At 46.9% G+C, this 24026-nt stretch overlaps 1 protein-coding gene across 6 annotated transcripts in view; it reads right to left on the bottom strand.

The window, feature by feature from the left end:
* Nucleotides 1-24026, bottom strand: part of SLC4A5 (solute carrier family 4 member 5) — a 105577-nt gene that overhangs the window by 13464 nt on the left and 68087 nt on the right. For all 6 annotated transcript variants that reach the window (XM_045446543.1, XM_045446540.1, XM_045446541.1 and 3 more), the window contains 13 exons: nt 22343-22500; nt 21782-21869; nt 20685-20839; nt 20128-20313; nt 18278-18452; nt 15889-16022; nt 14929-15200; nt 11136-11194; nt 9643-9843; nt 4595-4708; nt 3011-3172; nt 2077-2255; nt 731-803 (listed from right to left, as the gene is read on the bottom strand). In XM_045446543.1, coding sequence (XP_045302499.1) covers nt 731-803; nt 2077-2255; nt 3011-3172; nt 4595-4708; nt 9643-9843; nt 11136-11194; nt 14929-15200; nt 15889-16022; nt 18278-18452; nt 20128-20313; nt 20685-20839; nt 21782-21869; nt 22343-22500 — 1956 coding nt within the window. The remainder of the gene's footprint in view (nt 1-730; nt 804-2076; nt 2256-3010; nt 3173-4594; nt 4709-9642; nt 9844-11135; nt 11195-14928; nt 15201-15888; nt 16023-18277; nt 18453-20127; nt 20314-20684; nt 20840-21781; nt 21870-22342; nt 22501-24026) is intronic.

Consider the following 24026-nt stretch of genomic DNA (forward strand, 5'->3'; position numbering starts at 1 on the left):
TAATAATGAACATTGCCCCATATTTGACTTCAGAATAAACCAAACCTGGCGACACTCTGGTCATGGACTTGTGGCCTCCAGAACTGTAAGAAAGTAAGTGTTGTGTACGCTTTCCAGTCTGTGGAATTGTGTTATGGTAGCAAATGAATACAACAGGTGAGTTGCTGAATTGGACAGACAGAGACATCTGAGCAGAAAGAGACTGTTCTGGGGACCCAGGCTCTGAATATATTCCCATTTGATTTCATCTCTTCCAATTGGTCTGGAGGGACATGAGCAAAAGGAGCTTCCAACTGTGTGGGGAAAAATCAGTTATGTTCCCAAGAGATGTAAGAAATGGAGCAGAGAACAGGCCACAAGATAATCTATAAAAGGCTTCCCTCTGTAAGTTTTAAACTTCAGAAAATGGGTGAGCAAAGAGGCATCTAGTGAGCCATAAACCACAACGTGGAAAACATAACCTGCTTGGGAAGCTCTGATCCAAGCAAGGATGGAACTTGGCCAAACTTTCTGAGGGAAGAATGCCCTCCAGAAAGGTGGAAAAGATCAGTGAGGTTTGCCTGGTGCCGATTATAAGCAATGCAACATTCCAGAAAACAAGGATGATGATGAAATATCTCTTTGGGTCCTTCCTTTTTAGGGTTCATGTGGTGACCCTCTCCCCAACTCAGGCATCAAGTCAGTGCCTTCTCAGGTGGCTAGGGCTCTGAGATAGGGTATAGAGCCTTACCTTCAGGATAGGAGCCAGGAAGACAGAGATGCCCGTCAGGATGAAGACAATGGTGCCGGTCACTCTTTGTTCCCTGGAAGAGAAGGGCACATGGTCACGGTGGACTGGGAGATGCCCCATCACCATCCTAGCCCTTTGGCCCTCCGTGTGCACCTAAAGGTGGTGTCCAAGGCCCTAGCCTCTGTCTTGTTTCCCCATTCCAGAGAATAAACCTGCTGCCTGGGCCCAGCTGACAGGTACATGGGAGGAGAGGAGCCCTGACCAAGGCAGTTTGTAGGGGCATTTGGGAGGTTGTCCAGTGCAGTGACTAACAGTGGAGGTACTTGAGCCAGACTGACTTGGGTGTGTAGTTAAGTGGCATCAGGAAAGGCCCTAAATGTCTTCAGCCTCAGCAAAAGAAAGATAATGACAACTGCCTTGGGAGTTGCTGTGAGAATGAAATGGGATATACATTGCTTATTATCCCTGCCGTTTGATTGTAATAAGATGTTACATTTGTAGGGCATGACTAAGAGGAATCGGAGGAAGGGGGCCTGGCTGCTGGCTGCTGGAATCAGAGGAAGGGGGCCTGGCAGAGCAGGTATGTTTTCCTGAGTGCCCAGGCCCAGGCCCAGGCACAACCCAAGTGGGAACTGAGGCCTGGGGGGCAGATTGTTCAGGCCCAGTCCTCTAGGGCTCAGGGGTCCAGGAGGGGCCCCTGCCCTGACCAGAGAAGGCTCACCCCAGGGAAGCTGGGTAGCCCCGGTATCCTACAGTAGTGAGGAGAAACTTTTTGAACAGCCAGTGTCTGGTGTGGGCTCACCCCAGAGCACCTAAGAGGCACATGCCTGCCTGTAACAGGTATGGGATTCACATGGACTTGAGAGAAGGAGGATTGAGGGAATAGAAGTGATAGGCCATGGGCCACAGTCTAGGGAGTGGCAGTGGTCCTGGGAAGACTCTCTGGATGAATGGGAATTGGGTAGGACCTGTACCCACAAGAGGGGTTGGGAGACAGTGGTAGTGGGGGTCTTGAAGAAGAGGAGACAAAAGGACAGGTCAGAGGGGAATGTGGAGACATTGAGTAGCCTATGCAGGTGAGTGGTCAGTGTGCATACAGACTGTGGTGGGATACTGCTTGCAATCCATTACCAAAAAAACACTAATTAGAACTGAATTTTTGTCTCCTTCCTCTCTCCCTCAGGAATATTACTCCCATCCTTGCAGTTCCTGGGTTGTCCGAGCAGGGCCCTTTTAGCCCAGATACCTCGATGGTGGAAAAAAAAAAAAAAAAAAGCAACATCTGCTTCCCTTCTCCCAAAATCAATACCCCTGCTCAGGCGGTCCCGTCACTGCTCCCCACCTACCTGACCCCCAGAAACTGGGGCTGCTCCCCAGGGGCACTGGTCTCCGTCTCCATCTTGAGGCTGTCGATGTGGGCGATGGAGATGACCGTGGCTGCCACATACCAGGGGAGCCCCATGAAAGAGCACAGGGCCATGAGGATGCCCACCCAAAACAGGTCCAGATGGTAGCCAGCAGCCTTCTGCATGGGGCAGGGGGAGGGTTGGTATGGGGTGAGGGAGATAGAAATCTCCCCAAAGCAGCCATTTTGTGGAACATGGTTCAAAGGCTCCCCTCAGCATTCAATAGGTACTCTTAGGGTGCTGCTACCCTGTAGTGTTCAGGCCTCCCCAACCCCAGGGTTTGCTGAGACAGGGAAGGGACACAGGAAGGTGAGGAGAAGGGTGTTCAGGCTTGGAGAGGCCTTGGGCTTGGGTCCTTGGGAAGAAGTTTTCCTACCAGTGGCCATAATATCTCTGTAGTTCTTGAATAAGAGGCCTTGGCTGGGGTAGGTCTTGGGATGGGGGAGAGGGTAGCCCAAATCTCCTCAAACCCAGAGGCAGGGAGGGAGTTGCAGAGGCCAGGAGGGCTTAAGATTCTCTTCTGCCTCATGGTTCTAGGTCAAAATTTCCCGTTAGGATCTGCTCAGACTCCCAAGTTCCTGTCAGGAAGCATGGAGCCAGAAGGTTACTTTGGGAGAAACAAGGAGCCTGTGCCCAGTAGCCTACCCTGGGCTTGGTCCTGATCCTTGGATCAAGTCACCCTGGCTCTGGTGGCCTTACCTACATCTGGAGGTCACATTTCCCTACACATGCACCAGAGCTCCACAGTCTTCTGACCTCATATCTTGTTTCGTAAATGGCCTCAAATTTTGACAGAAGCACCATCTTCCTTCTTTTTCCTTCTGACTTTGTGGGAAGAAAGAAGTGGTGTTCCTGCTCCTAGCACCCGCCTCACCCTCAGCTTGTTCTCCTTCCGGTTGACTATGACGGCTGTGATCTGCTGGTCCATGAAGATCAGGATGGTCACCAACAGGGCAGGCAGGATGCTCGCCAGGTACACCCACCACGGGTTCTTCCCAAAGGGGGCCACGAACCAACCTCGGTCAGGCCGCGTAGGCTGAGCAGAACAAATGGAAAGGGCACTTTCTTCTCTCCTTTGTCCCAGTGCACTTGCTGTCTGGGGCCCCACTCTCCCTGCCCTCCCACCCCCGACCTGGGGTGCTTTTTGAGTGCAATCTTTTCCTTTCAAGATGTTAGGCGCCTGCGACTTTAAAGAGACCATGGAGGCAGACAGGCTTGGGAAGGACATGGTGTCTGCTGAACTAAGATCACTGGTGGCAGCCACCCTGAGATTGGTTGGGAATGGGGAGGTGCAGAGCCAGAGGCTGCCGGGAAAGAGCTTGCAGTCACTAACTGCAAGATAACAAGAAGCGAGAATGAGACCCAACAGGCAAGAATACAGAGCCTGACGCTTCTGCCTCTCCTCTGAGTCACCTGTCCGGGGAGCATTATAGGATGCTCTGTAAAACACCAAACATTAATTCAGACTTGCATATTAAGAATGAGGGATTAAAACTGAGAATAAACTGAGGGTTTGATGGGGAGTGGGAGGGAGGAGAGGGTGGGTGATGGGCATTGAGGAGGGCACCTGTTGGGAGGAGCACTGGGTATTGTATGGAAACCAATTTGACAATAAATTTCATATTTAAAAGAAACGAGGGATTATCTGTGCAGGGGCTGGGCTGAAATTTATCTTTTGTTTTATCTAAGAGAAAGAGGTACTTTCTGTGTTTAAATTACTTTAGGAGCCCTGAAGTAATACAGAGGAGGTCAAGCCCTCAAAGGCAGGGAGGGTCAGTTCTAGAACCTCCGAGCCCAGTGGAGGTGGATGGTGCTCCTTGTGAGGGAGCAGGGCTTGAGTTTGGCCATGAGCAAATACCAACTCAGGACTGACTGGGACTTTGTGCAGCAGTGATTCTCAAACTGGCAGGTTCCAGAAAGCCCTGGACGGCTTGTTAAAGTGCAGAACTCTGGGTCCCACTCCCAGACCTTCTGATTCCACAGGTCTGGGGTGGGGCTGAGAATATGTATTTCTAGTAAGTTCCCAGGTGATAATGTGATATTAGTCTGGGGACCACACTTTGAGAATTGGAGTTCTAAGGGATCATTTTCAATAGACCCCAGGCCTTTGCTTGTAGACTGCCTGAGCCATGGGATTGTAGACCCTTAAATGGAAATCAGGGGGGTTTTCTGCCAGGCTGGTGGGTGGGTTTCAGTACCCTCTCCTTTCAGTGGCTACACTGCAACACTTCACTGTGAATAAGTCCCCAGCCTACCATCTCAAGGGACCACCCCACCGTCCCCCCCCCCCATCCCTGACCCACCGCCAAGGCTGTGGGGAGGAAGGGCGGAGCATACACAGAGAACCCACAAGTCGCTTGGCTAAGAGTATGTGAAAGTTTGATCAGCATAGAGGGGAAAATAACTGCAGCTGGTGGGCAGGCAAAGTTAATGCCTGGAGCAGGGGCCAGGGGCAAACCTTGATGACGCTGGGCACATGCAGCTTGGGGGTTGCCAGACCAAAACAGGCATCAATTCCACAGAAGAGCAGGATGGAGAAGATAATGGAAAAGTCTGCTACCAGAGCCCGGACCTGCAGAAAGGAGATGGACAAGTGAATGAAGCACCCTCCTGCTTCCTGAAGGACTGAGTCCTCCAGCAGCACAAGAACGGTTAAGAATTTGGGCTCTGAAGTCAGCAGACCTAGGTTCAAATCCTGGCTGTGCCCTTGCCAGCTGTGTGACCTTGGGGAAGCATATCGTCTCTTGGATTCTCAGTTTCCTCATCTGCAAAATGCAGATAATGACAGCACCTACCACATAGACATAAGGGAGCGCTGACACATTCAGAGGGCTTTGCATACATTAGTGAAAGTGGGAAGTGTTATATCCACATGGCATGGTAGCCATTGCTGAAGATATTTCCTGGTATGACAGTCTGAACTCATAAGGGGTGGTGAGGGCAAGGCTAAACTCTAACGGAAATCCTAGCTCCTGCGAATGTGTGGCACATTGCTGTACTGCCACCTGGGCTGGGAGGGAGCTCCTCGGTTCTGCTGGGGACCCCTGTCTGCTCTCAGACCTTCTATCCATGAGAAGTCCTTACCCTCTTGCCCCGTCTCAGGATGCCCATCCTAGACCAGGTTCCTGACCTCACCCCCCGGCCCCTGACCAATGTCTACACTGCCACCTTGTCTGTATCTCTTCAGAGATAGCAGTTTCCAGAGAACAATAGGGAAAGAAGTTAGGAAGGGCAGGGGCAGGCGATGGATGACACATTGAATGCATTCCCTATACCCCCTACTCTTCTTTAAAATTGTTAGTAAAATAACATATACAATTAATTAAAAACCCACAGAGTGTAGAAAGCAAAGTCCCCTACACACCTGTCCTCATTTCAGATATATCCATATGTCTGCTTGATTTTAGTTGTTCTGGTGATTTCCTCCATGTCATTATCTAATATGCTATACTTTTGGGGTGCCTGGGTGGCTCAGTCTGTTAAGCGTCCAACTTTGGCTCAGGTTATGATCTCACTGTTCATGAGTTCAAGCCCCACTTCGGGCTCTGGGCTGACAGCTCAGAGCCTGGAGCCTGTTTAGGATTCTGTGTCTCCTTCTCTCTCTGCCCCTCCCCCACTCATACTCTGTGTGTGTATCTCTCTCTTAAAAAAAAATAAAAAATAAAAACATTTAAAAAACTTAATATGCTATACTTTTATATTTTGATTTGCTAATTTAAAGCATCATCTATTGATAAAGATTTAGCTTACTTGCACCATCCTTCCTGCCCTTTCCTCATTCCCAATCTTTGCAAGTTATTTTTAACCTCTTTCTATGGGTTTCCTTTGTACTTCCAAGTTATAAAATTAAACCTCTCTTTCCGCTGACTTTGCCAGTCCCTCTCATGCTCCATCATGTGAGGCTAACTGCCCCCACCCCACCATCCTCTTCCATCCATGACTCCTCCATGTTGGTCTTCACATTGTCAAGGCTGAGAACAATCATACTGTCTTCCATAAACATATGTTTTTTTTTTGTGTTTTATCTGTGAATTGATTCTAAAAGTTGAAAATCAATAACAGCTTAATATTACTACAAGCAGATAAAATATTGGTCATGGCAGAACCAAGCAGTATGCACATTTACAACTCTCTTTCTGCAATACTCCCAACATCCAGATCAAAAAGTTATTAAGTTAAACCATATGAATTTGCCATTTTTTAATAGGGTAAAGCAGTCCAATGCAGGCCATAAACTAGGTCCAACCTAGTATAAAGGTATATATAATAAACAGCTGTGAACTCTACCTTAAAAATGAAAATATAGCCATTCAGTCGATGCCTCTCTGTCATCCAGTGGCATCCCTGTCCCTGCTCTCTAGACAGATCCACTGCTCTGAATTTGGATTTAATTATTTCCATGAATGTCTTTATACTTTTACTAAATATGTATGCAGCCCTAAACAAAATATGACATTGTTTAGCATATTTTATTTATTAAAAAAAATTTTTTTTAAGTAAGCTCTATGCCCAATGTGGGGCTTGAACTCATCACCACAAGATCAAGAGTCACATGCTCTACCTACTGAGCCGGTCAGGAGGAGCCCCCAGCACGTTTAAAAATTTTACATAAATGGTTTCATATTATTTGTAATATTCTGCAGTTTGCTTTCTTTGCTCAACTTTGTGTTGGAGCTATTTTTCCTTATGGATACATGTGGTTGTAGTCTATGTGTATGCATTGCTGCTTTATGTTCCTCTGACTGTTGCCCATTTCTGTCTTCATTCTCCTGTTGATAGATCAATCTGGATTATTTTCATTGTTTTCCTCTTAAAAATCAATGCTTCTAAGAGCATTCTTGCACACATGTTACAATTTCTCTGGGGTGTATTCCTGAGAGTGAAAATGCCCACTGGAAAATCATATTCATCTTCAGTTCCATCAGAGAGTGCCACTGGCTCTCTGAATTGCTTGTTCCTGTTTACACTCTCACCCGCTTTCCATCTCCAACATTTGTTATCCTTCAAGACCTTCATATTTTTACCAATCTGATGGATATGCAATGGTACAATCTCATCCTTCTCTGCAGTACTAAATCCCAGGAGGCAACAGAGTAATACGTAAGAAATTTGAGGGAGAAAAAGTTTGGGTAAAAAAATTTCCTATTATATGAATTATATTTCATTCTTCAGGAAATCAACATTCTCAGATGCAATCATGGCTCTAGAACTTTTATGTAAGAGGTGACTTGGATACGATCTAGTTGGAAGTGGAAGGGAGGGAATTTGTCTTGAGGATGCATTTGGGTTGCGAGCACTCTATTGTTTACTCACCTTGTATATTGCAAAGCTCCCTAAAGAGCCTTTTATTTAGTCCTTATGAAATATTGAGAAAAATTCAATCATTCATATCAATTTTATCATCATCATCATTATCATCATCATTAGTGATAGTAGTTGTAGCAGTAGCCGTAGTATTTATTTAAGATGGCTTTAGGAGAGTGCTCATGGGATTTATGGTGGAAGAGTGTTGCTAAAATTCTTCTGAGTGCCCCTCCCCATGGCACAGTTATTGCTTACAAATGCAAGTGCTGTTTTGATTAATTAATGTTTTATTCTGGCCACAGAAAATGCAATTAAAACTAGTACTTAGCATCTCAATGGCATAAAAAGTCAAATACTCAGGAATAAATCTAATAAAAAATGTGCAAGAGTGTGGGGCATCTAGGTGGCTCAGTTGGTTATACGTCCACCTCTTGGTTTTGGCTCGGGTCATGATCACATGGTTCGTGGGTTCGAGTCCTGAGTCAGGCTCTGCAGGGACAGCTTGGGATTCTCTCTCCCTCTCTCTCTGCCCCCTCCCACTTACACTCTCACTCTCAAAATAAATAAATAAACTTTTTAAAAAATGTGCAAGAGCTTAACGCCAAAACCTAAAAAAATTATGGAGAGAACAAAGAACTAAATAAATGGTGAAGTATATAATATTCATGGTCAGAGACTCAAAATTTAAAAGGTGTCAGTCCTCTCCAAATTGACATTTTTTAAAAAATACTTACTTAGTTTGAGAGAGAGAGAGAGAGAGAGAGAGAGAGAGAACGAACATATAGGAGACAGAGAGAGAGGGAGAGAGAGAATCCCAAACAGGCTCCATGCTGTCAGTGCAGAGCCAGACATGGGGCTCAATCCCACAAACCTTGAGATCACGACCTGGGTCAAAATCAAGAGTGGGAAGCTTAACTGACTGAGCCACTCAGGCACCCCTGACATGTACAGTCAATATAATCCTATCAAAATTCCAACAAGTTTTTATTTTAGTAAAATTTACAATGCTTTTTGGAAAAGAAGGACAAAGAAGGAAAGTTTGGTCTGTAAGGCATACAGGCTTAGTATAAGTCACATAAATGAAGACTGTGATATTGGCATACAAATAAACCAGTCAAACAGAATAAAGAACCCAGAAACAGACCCCATCATATGTGAACATTTGACATATGGCAAAGGAGGTACTGCAGAGCAATGAGAAAGGATGGTCTTTAAAAACAAATTGCTGGGGCGCCTGGGTGGCGCAGTCGGTTAAGCGTCCGACTTCAGCCAGGTCACGATCTCGCGGTCCGTGAGTTCGAGCCCCGCGTCGGGCTCTGGGCTGATGGCTCAGAGCCTGGAGCCTGTTTCCGATTCTGTGTCTCCCTCTCTCTCTGCCCCTCCCCCGTTCATGCTCTGTCTCTCTCTGTCCCAAAAATAAATAAACGTTGAAAAAAAAAAAAAAAAAAGCAACCGTCTGTTTAAAAAAAAAAAACAAAAACAAATTGCTGTGTGTGTGTGTGTGTGTGTGTGTGTAGAAACACTATCTCACACTATATGTCAAAAGTAATTCTGGTAGATTGTGAATATAATGTGAAAGGAAAAACAATGAAGCTTTTGGAAGATAACAGAATATCTTCTGTCCAATAGTCTCCTTGAGGAACATTTTGGTATATTTGATTATAATAAAACTAAGAATTTCTATTAACCAAAAGATACCACTAAGAAAGTAAAAAGGCCAGTAACATAGAAGATACCTGCAACATATATGATCACAAAAAGGTTTCTATCCTTTTTCTGTATAAGGAATTTCAAATCAGAAAGAAAAAGACAGACCACCCAATAGAAAATGTGCAAGAGATTTAAATAGGCACTTCGAAGAAGAAAGTCAAATAGCTGTATAGCCAACAAACACATAAGATTTTCAACTTCATTAGTCATTGGGAAAATGAACATTTTAAAAACACAATGAGATACTACTACACAGAAAGACTAAAGATAAAACTCTAACAATACCAAGTGTTGCCAAGGGGACTTGACAATAAGAGAACTCAGTTCTCTCTGACTCTAAATCCATGCTCTTAACTTGAAAAATCCTGGTGAGCCAGTGCTGATGTGATGTCCATCCTGTCAGTGGGCCACAACCCTCACAAGGAGACCCAGTGAGGCTTCCTTGTAAATTGCCTAACTGTAGGTCCCCTCCTAACTGCAAGGTGAGCTTACCTTGGTAGGGAAATAGCGGCTGAATTTGAACTTCTTCAGGGTCAGGGTCATGGAGTACGTCCCAAAGAAAAGGATGAAGGACATGAGTGCCAGGTCTGGGATGAACTGGCAGGAATTCCCCAGCAGCTGCCCACCATAGTTCAGACACTCCTTCTTGCTCAGCAGGGACCAGTCCAGCGCTGTGAGGTTAAGGGGGTTGTACTTGGCGATGAAGCACAGGAGAGAAAGGGTCAGGGTCTTCCTGGGGGTTCAGCTGTATCTTCCCCCCTATAGTCCCAGGCAGCCCACACACCCCTCCCATGCCTCTACTGCCCCACTGGTCTCTCTCCTAGCTCAACACTCCTGCTTTCCCTGTTCAATGCCACTGGTCTCAGCCAGGCTGGTCCACTCTGTCCTCAGAACAGGTTTTGTGTTTCCTTTGTTCCCTCTTCTGTCTGTGTTGGTCCCTGGACCTGGAATGCGCTTCTCTCTACGAAACCAACTTTCCCAGCCTTCAAGACCAGATCACATTCTACTTTCTCTCTGAGGCTTTCCTCTCCAGCTTGCAGGGTACCTCCTGTCTCCATGGCTAGAAGGGCACATTTGGCCTATATTTGACACATGGCGTGCTCTGCTTTTGCTGTTTCATTACCCTTCATGTTTGTCTCCACATGCATATTACGAGCAAGTTTGAGGGCAGGGGCCACGTCTGTCTATGTCCTTTTAGCTCTCAGAGCGCACAGAGCTCCTTGCACATAGTAAGTATCCAGGCATAGACACTGGCTGATTCCAGCCTTCCTCCCTCAAAACCAGAATTTGAAAACCCTTAGGTTATTTTGCCAACTGAGCAGTCAGCTGCTTATGCAGGGGTAACTAAAGGAGCAACCTCAAGGAATCCAAAAGTCCAAAGATCTCCCCCAAAGCCCGCCAGGTGCTGCCCTTCTCCTTGTTTTGGACTTCCTACCATTGGAGCCGCTTAGGCTGGATACCTCTCCTGAGGGCCACTACTCTTCATTACTGGGAGAGGCAGACCAGACCTGATCGGGACTCGTGAGCACACGAAACAGATCAGATTCAGCGAGGGGGGATTAATAACCTTTCCGGGGCTGGGGGGTGGGGGGTGGCATTGTTGGCTGGAGTTGGAGGTGCTAGGTAGAAAGGCAAGGAAGAATATAGAAAGATGGCTAGGAAACTGTGACTATACCACTTTTGTGGCCCTGTTTACCATTCCTCACCCCTACCTCCCCTTCGTATGTGTGTGTATGTGTTTGTGTGATATTTCTGCACATTGATTTAGTAGAATGAGATGTGTTTGAAAGAGGGGCGGGGGTTGGCAGTATGTACTTAAGATAAAAATGTGCATTTCCACTGCTCCGCAGGTGATCCTGATGCACAGCTGGGACTGACCCCTGCCAAGTCTGGGTTGCCATAAAATGTTCTCTGTTTTCCCAACTTCTCTCTCTTTCCCGACAAACAAAAGCCCTCAAATATCTGAATAAGTGGAGAAGACTTACCAGAGAGGTGTTGGTGTTTGGCGTCAGCAGGGCTGAAGCATTGAACACGGTTGTATTCGCTGTGGATGAGCACAGGACATGGGAACACGTCAGCAGCTGCTGGACTGGGAGGCTGCAGCCCCCACCCGGCCCCCACCTTTCCCATCTCCTGCCATTTCTTAGAGCCCGGGAGTGGCCTCCTTCATGAGGGCAGCTCATCGCACCCAGCCCCTCTCCACTCTCCTCACTTTGCCCAGTGAGGACAGGGGTGGTGGAGGAGTCCGGGTCACAGCTCTGACAGACCCACTGGGCCAGGCTAGGGCAGCTCCTATCTCACCGTGAAGGGCTGGCTTTAAAAACCAAAGCGAGAAATCTGCTGCCAAGACAAAGTGCCGACACAAACTGGTGAATAATGTGCCTTATGAATCCCTACCAGCAACTGGCTCCAGGTCTGTGCTCTTAGACGTTTTCAGAGGACTTACTCTATGCCATGCACTATGCCAAACCTTACACACATCATCTTGCTAAGTTCCTAAATCCCCAAGTAGTCTCCCCACTTTTTAAAGATGAACTGAGGCCCAGGAAGATTAAGTAACCTGCCCGTTGCCCAAGGTCACACAGTTACTACTTAGAGAAGTCATGATCCATCCCACACAGGTTGGCCCAGAGCCTGTACACCTTCAAGCCCCACACAGCAAATATCCTTGCCTGTACCTACCCTCACCCCTCCCACACACACGCTTCTCTTCTCTACTCTACCTGTCCAAATGTTTTTTTAGGTCAACTGTAAGAAACACATTGGCTTTGATATTAAATTTTCTAATCTGCCCCTTGAATGCAAGGTGAGAAAAATTAAATTCAAGTCCAGGATCTGAAGGAGAATCAGAACCCAGAGATGCTGCTCTTAGCGATTTACCACATCCTTTGTTTGGGTACTCCCTTTCCCCAGCTTCAGTGTCCCTAATTGTAAGTGGAGCATACAAAGCTTCCCATCACAGGCCACAAGAAGAATTGAGAAGAACTGTAATTCCCTTCCTGTGGGATGTAGCCATTCATTAAAAAGACAGGCCTTGGAGGCTGCTGTTTGCCTTCTCTCTTGCTCCTGCTCAGCATGGATAGAGAAGGGCTAGGTCCTTCTTGCCTTTCTTCTCCAGGTGGAAGGTGATTAAGTAGTTCCTATGCAGCAGGTTTGGGGAGGGAGGGAGGAGGTCTGCTAGCCAGTTTTCTGGCAATAAATCTGAAATACACTGCAAGTCCCATTTGGCTCCTGCTGGCTATCCATGGTTGATTGGGGACCCAGAGTGAAGTAGACGCTATTCTTGAAGCTTCCTTCAACCTCCAACAAACTGTTGTGGGGTGGATGTGATCACAGGACCCATCTGTGTAGTCCACTTCTAGGGCAGTTGGGGATGGAAGTGGCCAAGGAATTCAGTCTTGACCTAGGGCAGAATATTCCTAAAAGTTCTCCAAACCAGAGGTTTGTTATTATTCTGAAGAATGCTTCACTTACAGAAATCAGGACATCTGCTGCCTTACCTCATACCACTGACCAAGAGAACGTGATGCAGTTACCAACAAAGCATAGAAAGTGGGCAGGAAAGCTAACTTAGGCCTACCCACACAAATGCTAAAGGATTCCCAGCTAATGCTAGAGACTGGAAAATTCGGGCACCTTTCCATTGCCCAAGCTTGTCAGACCAGATATTCCTTTGATGTCTTCAGCTTAGGCTTAGCCATTCTTTTATATTGGGTAGGGTTTATCTGAAAGCCACTTTGAGATGAAGAAGGATGAAGTATAACATGGAAAATTCCAGAAAGGGTCCAAGTATCAAATATTTTTAAATTCTAGTGTTTACAAAGTAGTACTCACTTGGGATTGAAAGCAGCCAAATCAGTGTGTGCAGCATCCATAAATAGAATACAAATCAGTTACAATGGAAACAAGATTAAATTTAAAAAGAGAGCACCCCCCTACAACAAGCTCTTAGGATGAAGAGAGATGGACACTGATAGGGTGCCATAGCCAGACTGGGCTTTCCAGTAAAGCTAGGAATATGGAACATTTTGTAAGCAATTGGCCCATGGACTGGGAAAGAAACCTTCCTCAGTTAGTTCCCCCCACCCCATCTCCTAATGTCTAGGACTTTCCTTTTCACATTATAATCAAAAGTAACTTGTCCTGATTCCAGTTCCTTTACTCTTGGTGGAAAAACTGAAAATCTAATCTTACTAGAGTTAGTGGCTAATAATGATCCTGTATTACTAATTAATAGTTCAATAGAGCAATGGTTCTCACACTTAAGCATGCATCAGAATCACCTGGAAGGCTTGTTAATATACAGCTGGCCCTACCCCAGAGTTTCTGATTTAGCATGTGTGGGGTGAGGCCCAAGAATTTGTATTTCTAATTTCCTGGAAGCTGCTGCTTCTGGGGACCACAGTTTGAGAACCATGGCAATACAGTGACTCAAAAGAATGAGGCAATGTCAGGCACCTGGGCAAGGCCAGAGGGGACACTATTTGGAGGCAAGTGGATTTTATTATGGCCCTCAAATCCAACATTATTTGCTCCTACATCGCCTGTTCTTAGGGCATGTCCATGTTTGGTTTCTCCTGCAGATAGAGGATTCTCTGAATGGCTGAAGTGCCACCCACATATGACCCCAGAATTTGGACAGTTTCTAAAAGAGATCAAGGCCATGTACTTCCAAAAGGCACATTTGTGGGAACATTTGTGTTCAGTCAGTGCAATAAAGCCACAGTTCAGCGGGCACAAGCAGCAAATGGGAGTGCCCTGATGGGGCCTTGGCCACGGTGGTGAGATTCACTCTAGGACACGAGCGAGAAGGGCGTGTAGGTAGGATCTCCTTGTTCCCCCAGCAAGCAACGTGCTCTGGCTCAGGACAAAGGATAGCTTCACCTCTTGATGGATTTTCATGAAATAACCCAAAATTAATGATAGACAAAAATTAAGTCTAGACTGCTTTACAAAACCAGTGCAGTGACAGAGGGAGAGAGTACAAAACTGTACTCTCTGAGGTCAGGACATCTTCATCTCCATGAGGCCTAGCCTAAAACAGGGTGCACAATGATTGTATAATATTTTTGATTGACTTATGATCATCTTTTAATCAATAAGTTGTGTTACAGTGCTGAACACACAAAATCTACTTATGTCAAACTCCAATTCAATCTGGGTATAGACTTGAAAGCCTCACAAGAGTTCTATGAGACTGGCAGGGACAGCATTGATATCCTTCTATTACAGCCAGGGAAACTGAGGTTCAGTGTGAATTGGGTGGTCTCTGGACCTCAGTTTGCTCTCTGTGAGTCCAGCTTGGTAGTGTCAGAGATATATGGATGGATATATCTCTCTCTCTCTCTAGATATACAGATATAGATCTAGGTATAGATCCATGAGTGTCCTTCCCTGCTCTGTAGCATCCTGGGCACTCTGGGCACATTCCACTAGAGGCTCTTAGGGGCATGATTATGACTGTGAAGGAGGCCAGTGTTTCAGCCTATAGGAAGCCCTAACTTTACAGATGACACTTTTACGGTCAGTAAGGAACTCCATGGGAATGGCACTGAGTATTATCAGGTTGACCAGTTGGTTGAGTCAACCTCCCACCCAGTGAAGGGATTCTTTTAACACCCTTGGTAGACGGACATCCAGAGAGTGTCCAGGTATCTTGTGACCACCCAAGGGGACTGATACTTCTCAGGGTGATATCTCCTACATTTGAGTAGAGAGTTGTGGTGGGGGGAGAGTGAGTAGGTGGAGGCGCAGGGCATGTCTGGGGTTACCGGTCACCTGTGTCAGGGGCGACACACTCGCATTTGTAGGTGGTGATGGAGTCAGGCTTAAAGTCCATGTTGATGGGGTAGTACTTGAAGGCACCGATCATCTTCTTGATGGCATCATAGATGAAGATGAAGCTGATGAGGGTGGAGAATCCCTCTTCAGTGAAGCGGGTGATATACTTGATGATAAAGCTGGCATCCGTGGCCACCAGGATAAGGCACTGGATGGCTGAGTGTAGGCCAATCCAGAGGCGGAACTCCATGTAGTCCAGGCCATTGCCTCTGGAAGACAGAGGGAAGGGAGGGACCTCCAGCCCAGAGCTCTTCACTGTGCTTGGTTCTCTAGACTCACCCTGAGTGGATCATCTGTCCCTCCTGTGCCACAGATGCCCTCCTAGGAGCTGTGAGAACACTAGGGACAGGGACAATTCCTGGGTTGGGTTGTCTCCTCTTTGTAAATTCTGGGAAAGAATTTCACAGGGGTGGCAGGAAGAGGCTAAGACATCTCAGTTCTCACAACTTTGATAACAAACACCCAGGGTAAATGAAAAACAGGGAATATCAGAGTGACAGAGCTGGGGGAGGCCTTAAAATAGACTTATGTTGTAGATGAGGCAACTGAGCCCAGGGTGATCACAGGAGTTACCTGGGTCAGGATGTGGCCTTCGGACCTCCAGCTCAAGACTGCACTGACTTCCCATCATAGTTGCTTACAAGCACAGTGGTGTGAATTGTTTCCTCTTGTCTTGCCTCCATGTCTCCCTATCAGCTATGCTAAAAAGCACTAAGATGGCTTAGAAGCAGGTAGCTGGAGAGAGTCAGGAAGGACCTCCTGGCAGTCCTTCCCATAGGTAAAGACAGCTTTGGTACCTCCTCCCCCTGCCTCCCTTTTGGGCCTATTCTCCTTCCTGGCCTTAGTGTACTGCCCTAAGTGTGAGAGCAGGCACTGGGAACTACCAAGGGCACCTACTTGCTGAAGTCGAAGAGGAGCTTCTCAAAGATGAGGATGGGCCCTGTGCTGCTGAGGATGATGAGGGGCTGTCCCGAGAAGAGGCAGAACAAGGAGCCGGCCATGGCAGTGCCTAGGAAGCTCTCCATCACTCCCTGGGGGATGAGGAATATGAGTCTCAGCGGAAGCTGGAGAAGGGGCCTCTTAGCATAGGTTAGAACCCAGCCAAGGGCCCAGGCTACAGTGCTCATCTGTATTCCAGGCCCTCTCCTCCAAAAATTCTGCTTCCTATCTCCTACTCTACAACCCCTGAATCACCACTGTTAGTCTCAATTTCCATTTGGATAAAGGTCCCACATGACTTCCTTTTGGCACCCTACAGCTTAGAAAATAGGGCTGCCAGTGGATGTGCATGTGATTGTCCTCATGCCCAGTCTACTCCCAGAGGACAGTCCATTCATCCATCCAGTCATTTATTCATTCAAACATCTGTTAGGTGCTTTCAGAGGTCAGACCATTCATTTGCTCAAAATCCTTTAAATAAGTTAGAGAGGGAGGGAGCCAAACCATAAGAGACTTTTAAGAATGGAGAATAAACTGAGGGTTGATGGGGGGGTGGGAGGGAGGGGAAAGTGGGTGATGGACATTGAGGAGGGCACCTGTTGGGATGAGCACTGGGTGTTGTATGGAAACCAATTTGACAATCAATTTCATATTTAAAAAAATAAAGAAAAGAAAAAAAGAAAAAAATCCTTTAAGTGCCTGCTCTATACCAGCCATTTTGTTAGGTATTGGGGGCCCATCAGTGAACAAGATAATGCACCTTTAGTCTAATGGGAAATACAAACAAGTAATCAGGCAATTTCCATACAGCACTTTCTCAACCTTAGTATTATTGACATTTTGGGCTAGATAATTCTTTGTTGTAGGGGGATGTCCTATGCATTTTAAGATGTTTAGTTAGCAGCATGCCTGGCTTCTACCCACAAGATGCCAGTAGCACCACCCCCTCCCAGTTATAACAATCCAAACTGTCTCTAGATATTGTTCAATGTCTCTTGGGGGTCAAAATCATTCCTTGTTGAGAATCACTGCCAAGGAGTGTGATAACCAGGGATAAGTTCAAGGTGTCATAGGAACACACAGTAGGAGTAAGGGGAGTGGTCAGAAAGGCTTCCTAAGAGGTATATATGTAGCAGCTGAGACCCAAAATATGAGCACGGAATTGACCAGAATAGGGTAAGCGGTGTGACAAAAAAAAAGACTGTCCCAGGAAGAGGGACTCTTATTTACAAAGGCTGGAGCTGAAAGGGAGGATGCCTTTGAAGAAGTGAAAGATGATCAAGATTGATGGAAAACAGAATGGGTAAGAACAGGAATCTGCGAAAGGGTTCCTTGGGAGAGGAGTCTTGAGAAGCAAGTAGGGCCATGTCATTCATGAAGGCTACGTGGGGAAGCTGGGACTTATGAGTCATGGATGATACGCGCATACCTGAGTGAACCATGGTGTCACTTGCTATATTGGGGGTAGCAGCAGGTCTAGAGGGAAGGCAATGGATGCAATGCTGGCCCTGTGCATTGGGGGATTCCTGGGGGCAGCCATGTGGACATACCCAGGAGATAGTTGGATATTGGACCTGCAGCTCAGGAGAGCGGTGTGGTCTGAAGAGAAGCATTCATCTCAATGTATTTGGGAAAATAGGTCTTCCATCTTGATGTCTGAGTTTTCCAATGGTTCTACCCTGAAGGTCCCATGGGAAAAGCCCCTTGCCTGGGATATGGGCTGGTATCTCTGTTGACTGAGGTTTTCCCCAGGGAGGCCTCTGTTATTGTCATGGTAAGAGCTTACCATCTTTCTAAACATGTCTTAATTCCAGCTAAGAATTTAAGAGTGTTTAAAAAAATGTTCAGAGAAGTCCATAATTAATAACTTAATTGTGCTGATTGTTCATTCACACCTCAATGGGGAAAGTATCAAATAACAAAACAGATAATTCCCCTTAAAAGTCTGAGCATCGCATAACATATAGGATTGTTAAATCACTATGTTGTATACCTGAAAACTAATATAACATTGCAAGTCAACTATATTTCAATGATAAAAATTAACAAAAAAGACTAGAGGGCAACTGACACTGCTTAATAAATATAACAAAATAAACTAAAAAGTTTGATCTATTTATGTCATCCTTACATTGGACTTTAGTAACATGATTTAACTTTAGATCTTTTAATAATGTTGGTTATTATTTTTTTTGAATGGCAAAGGATTACAAAAAGTGATGGTCTGAACCCCACGGTGGATGAAACCCAAGCCTTGGTTTCAGGATAATGGGATGAAGCTCATTACTGCCACCTGGTGGCAGAAGCTTTTATGGAGGTTTGCACTCATGTTCACAGTCGCACACACCTGATAATTGTCAGTGGCATCCCCCAGAAGCCCACCAAAGGTGATTGCGTTGGTGATACAGCCGAGGTAGATGAACAGGATGGCAGAGATGGACTGAATGTGGAAGCCATCGTAGAAATCACTTAGGAACCAGGGCAGCTTCCTCTTGATATCCAGACGCAGGCCACCGAAGAACCTGCTCAAGACAGGCCCAGGGGCTGCTTTCTCACCACAAACACCAGTGCAGGGTCAGGGCTATTTACAGGAGCCTGCAGAATCTGGGGCAAGGAAGGGAACTTGACTAGAGGTGGATGGGGACAGGGAACTTTCCACCAGAACATTTAAAGACAGGGAAGGATTTTCACAGGACTGAAAGTTTGTGGTCAGCACCATCTCTACTGGAAAGGTGGTCACAGGCGGCCTGGATGGGAGAGGGAAAGCCTGATGGGAACATGTCCTGAAGTAGATCTAATATTCCATGGGGAATGGAAATCCTGGGGTCCACAGAAATCCTGGCTGTCCTCCTCAGTGATGTCCCTGATCATCTGCAGGACACCTCCCTGTGTTTGGTAAACATAGATGTGTCCAACTTTAGGAGAGAGTTAGACATCCCATATTTATCAAGGGTAGGTTCTTAATCTTATAACTAGTTTCTTTATTCTCTGGAACAACTGAGTGGGAAATTTTAGGCTTAGAGATAGTGTTTACTGGGTATACTATTCCCCACAGCCCCTAATGCAATGCTTGGCATGGAGCAGGGTTTCTTAGCCTTGGTATCATTGACATGTAGGGCTGGGTAATCCTTTATTGTGGGGCTGTCCTATGCATGTAGCATGTTGAGCAGCATCCCTGGCTTCTATCCCCTAGATGCCAACAGCATCACCCCTCTAACTGTGACAAAGAAAAATGTCTCTGGACATTGTCAAATGTCCCCTGGGGGAGGATGGGGGTGAAGGCAAAGTTACCCCCGATTTGGAACTACTGGCTGGCATAGAGCCAAAGGTATATAAAACATGACTCCATTCTCAAAGTATATGTATAATTTACATATAACTTTGTAAGGCCATGTCCTTGTCCTTTCCTAAATTATTCCAAGAACCAGCAAGGAAACCCAAGCCAGGAGATTCCCTCCATCCTTTCTCTTTTTAAAGAAAAAGAGAAAAGAAAAAATTTCAGATGGTACTGTTATGGATTAAATTGTGTCACCTCCAAAAGACACATTAAAATCCTAACCTCTATACCTATCATTGTGACCTTATTTGGAAATAGGGTCCTTGCAGATGTAATAAAATTAAGATGAAGTCACTGCGGTGGGCCCTAATCCAGTATGGCCGGTGTCCTCATACAGAGAGGAAAGTGTCATAGGAAGACACACACAGGGAGAATACCACGTGAGGACACAGGCTGAGATGGAGCTATGTGGCTGCAAGCCAAACACCAAGGGTTGGCAGCCACCAGAAGAAGCTGGGGAGAGGGAAGGGAGGATCCCACTCAGAGTCTGGGAGCTGGTCTTGCCCACACCTTGATTTGGAACTTTTACCTCCAGAACTGTGAGAGAAAATTTCTATTGTATAAGCCACTGAGAATGTGCCACTTTGTTATGACAACCCTAGAAAACTCATGCAGGAACACAGAGTATCTAGAGAAAAGTTTGGGTTCCTCCACTCCTGTGCTGGGCCCCACTTTCTTTCTGCTGCAACCCTTATGCGGGATCCAGAGAGGTTTGGAGGGCGTGGGGAAGAAGAGTGTAGAGGCCAGACCCCATGGCCGGGAGGGGGCGCTGCAGGCAGAAGTGGAGAAGGTTCCCGCAGGTGGGTGAGAGGAGAAGCCTAAAGGACGGCTGGCGTAGCCGTCAAGCCTGGGGTGGGCACCTTCCCGTCCAGATAAGCTCTTCCCCGATTTCGTGCATGGCTGGCATCTCTCCGTCTTCCCCGCTGCTCCCTCCGCCGGCCCCGCCGCCACTGCCGCCGCCTCCCGCGCCGCCTCCAGCAACCGCTCCGCCTCCGCCCACAGAGCCGTTCATCTGGCCTAGCTCCGTCAAGGAGAACACGGATTTCCTGTACGGAGCAAGGGGCAGGTGACAGCAGGGCTCCCAATCCTGGGACAAGCTTAGCTGTTCTAGAACTGTTTGGAGAACACCTCTGACCTCTCCCACAAAAATCGTGAAATATCTTAAAATGCAGAGACAAATGCCGAAAATGAACTTGCAATACCCATGCACGGGTCACCCACACTTTATAGATGTTCATAGGAAGTATATTGCTTGCTTTTTTTTTTTTTTTTTTTTTTTTTTAGAGAAATAAAACGACACCAGAAAAAGAAATACTATAAACTCATTCATGCTGACCAGAAAAGCCAGAGACAGACAGACTCGGAGCTCCCTTTGTACCACCGCCCTCTTCTGCCACCCCTCCATCCACATACATACCTCTTATCAGCAGAGGGCACTTTCTTGGGGGGCTCAATTCGGATATTTGGGTCCCATTCTCCAGGGGGAAGGACGATGACCTCATCCAGAAATTCATCAATCCCTGCTATCAGATCTTCCCGATTTCGGGCTTTATAGGCCACGTCACTGAAGAGCTGGGGAGGAAAGAGTAAGGGGACGTCTTGCTGACTGTCTGCTTCTTATCCACCTCCTGGGAACACATCACATATAGTTTTGGAGAAGATTCCTCTGAACCATTGCTCCTGCCAGCTTACCCTCTGTCTTTGAGGTAAGGACAGAGCCCCTCAGGTGAAATTAGATACAGTGGGGAACAGCAGGGCCTTGGGGGAAGACCTGAAGGCCAGGTCTGTGTGTCCTCGCTGTAGGACTTTGGTTGAGTCACTCAACCTTTCTGTTGTCAGTTTTGTACACAGCAAGCTCATTAGAAAACCTATGCAAGAGTCCAGTCCAAGAAGCTCAGATACTTTAAATCTGATTATAACTTCCTAGCCCCTCAGCCTTGGAGGGTCAAGCTGCATCATTCCAGGTTGTTTCCAGGGTGTTCTTTCTGATTTACAGATCATGCCTGTGTTTAAAGTCCTCTAGGCTCCCCACCACCCCAGGCACAGAGGGAACACTAAGCTGTGCCTACAGGCTCTGTGTAGTCTCTAGCTCACCTCTTGCTCTTGAAGCTCTTACACTGAGCCTAAGTCAAACCACTTTTATCCAGCGTCTCCATCTTCAAGCTTTGGCTCTTGTTCTCTTTGTCTGGAGTGCCTGCCTCTTAGGCTTATGCAAGGTCTATGTAACTCCTGTTCATCCTTAGTTTAAAGGCCCCTCCTATGTGAAGCCTCACCTGGCTGCCTGGACAGTTAGCATATGGTTCATTTTAGAATTACAGGTCTGTCTCTCCCACTTGATTAGTGCTCCTAAAGGGCAGGGACTGTTCCCTGATTCTTATAACCCTCAGTGCCCTGCACAAGCCTGGCACACAGTAGGTGCTCATATGTGCCTATTGGATAAGTGAGTGAATAAAGCACAGTGCTTGTTGCAGGAGCCATGACATTCTGGAGTACGTGCTTCTTGTTCCCACTTACATCGTCTACCATGAGGGTTGCAATGGCACGGCCAATTTCATTGTAGGATTTTGATCTCCCAGAAGGTCCAAGCAATATGAACAGAAATCTGCAAAAATATGATGGAGGAAGAGGAGGAGGAGGAGGAGGAGGAGGAGGAGGAGGAGGAGGAGGAAAGTGAGAAGGAAAAATAGAAGCAGGTGAAAAGGATTCTCTGGCCCTGGACATGATTCATTCTTAACTCATGAATTGACCATACACTTGTCCCTTCCCTCCTTTGAATCCCACACTTGCTTTGCAGAGGCACCTCTTCACTCCCTCCAGCTCCCACTTGAGCATCCTCACCATTGTCTTGTTGTCCAAGCCCAGCCAATGGTGTCTGTCTCAGCTGTTGTCTTCTTTTTTTAATGATTATTTAAAATAAAATTTAAAATACTGCCCTAGTCAGAAGACTTTCTTCCCCAGCAATTCCCTAATTTTCCTTCCATATTTTAGGGGTGTCTCCAGTAGCACTTTGGGACCACTGCCTGGACAGCTGGCTTCCTTCAAGCGGGTGTGGGGGCAGATTTCAGGGGCCCTCACCTGGTGGGGACAGGGACCTCAGTCACTCCTCCCAGCATGGCTGACTGGATGAGACGCACAAAGGCAATAAATGGCTGGTCCAGGAAGTCCACCTCACCCACGAGTACATTGGAGGCTTCTGAGTCCTTGGGGATCTTCTTCATGAATTTGTTTTTCCGCTGGTCAGGGAGGGGAAAACAAGATACCCATGGATACTCACATCAGTGGTTTCAGCTCTCAATCCCTCACCCCCCTTCAGATTGCTGTGAAGGCCTAACTTTAAAAAAATTCTCCATGCACTTCTCAAGAGGCTGAAATAACCAAACACTTTCCCTATTCTGCAGATGAGGAGACTCAAAATTGGTTAACCCCAGGACCAAGTAAGCCTTAGTAGATGGGAAGGAACAGGCAATGATCTGAACCCTAAGATATTCCTTGATGGGGGAAAACTTTGCTCAACTGAAGTGTGAGTCAAGGGGTCAAAGAAGAGAGCCCAGGCTTGCTGGCCATCAGGCCTTATCTCCCAGCCCCCTGCAGCACAAGCAGATGGGAGTCTTGGCTCTTCCACACCAGGTGCCCAGCCCTCCCTCTCTGCCCTCACCTTGGGTGACTGTGGAAAGGATGAGGCCCATTCTGATGACAGGGCAGACATGCTTTGTTTTCCCTTTGCCATCAGCTTCCTGGTTGACAGGAGCCCCTGGATCCCACCTCCAAATCTGTGAGAGACTTCTGTGCCCCTGAGTCACCCCCAGGGGAACTCCCAGGAAACTCAGCTTCTGAGACTTTCCGACTTAAGACCACTGAGATGCTGGGGGCTAGTGTCTGTTCAGGGCAGGAAGGTCAAATAGGCAGAGCGAGTGGTGTCCAATATAAGAAGCACAGGAGGCAGGCCCTCATCCCAAACTTATTCCCACTCTGTCCGTGTATGACTTCATTCCTAGGGTTAAGATACTGACTCCTCCTGAGTTCTCTTTTATAATGAAAATGCCCCAGGGACAGTCATGTACAAGCCTCTTCTCAGTCTTTAACATCATAGGTTAGTTTTTCAGATTGCTTCTCCTTGGGTACAAGGGGATGAACAAGGGACAGAGAGATAATTTTGTACAGAGAGGATGGAGAGGAAGGCTTTTGTGGGGGCAGGGCTGGTGGAAGTCCAAAGTGGCCAACAAAGGAAGAAAGGGCCAGAAGGGGGAGACAAGTGCTAACGAGAGATCCTGTGGACACCACAACATTGCCCCCCAATCCCTCCTTGTCTGGAATCTCTCCTATTTCTCATAAGTACAGTGGAGACACAGATTCCTTGTGTCTCTTCCTGTTCCATGTCTCTGGGCACAGGCAGGGGCTACTCTCTGATGCACTCATGGGGAGCATGATACAGACTGGGCTCGGCAGCCTACCAGCAGAAGAAAAGGCATGCGAGCAATGGCTGCACCCTTATAATCTTTGAAATCTAAACAAATAAGCAAACGAAACTCTTCACAGCCACCCAGCTAATAGCACCAAGGACCCTAACAGTGAGAGTAAGTATGGCCAGATGTTAAATGAGAAAGCCAGAGTCCCAAAGGTTCAAAAAGTCCCTTTGTTGCAGGCATAGTCAGCTGATTCATAAGGAGGTTCTTCAAGATGGAGGGTTGGGTGTGCCAAGCAGGTGCTGTCCCCCTGACAGGACAGGAGGAGGGGAGGGGTGGCAGGAATGCCCTGGACC

Source organism: Leopardus geoffroyi, chromosome A3 (assembly GCF_018350155.1).
Source record: "Leopardus geoffroyi isolate Oge1 chromosome A3, O.geoffroyi_Oge1_pat1.0, whole genome shotgun sequence".
NCBI classification, from domain to species: domain Eukaryota; kingdom Metazoa; phylum Chordata; class Mammalia; order Carnivora; family Felidae; genus Leopardus; species Leopardus geoffroyi.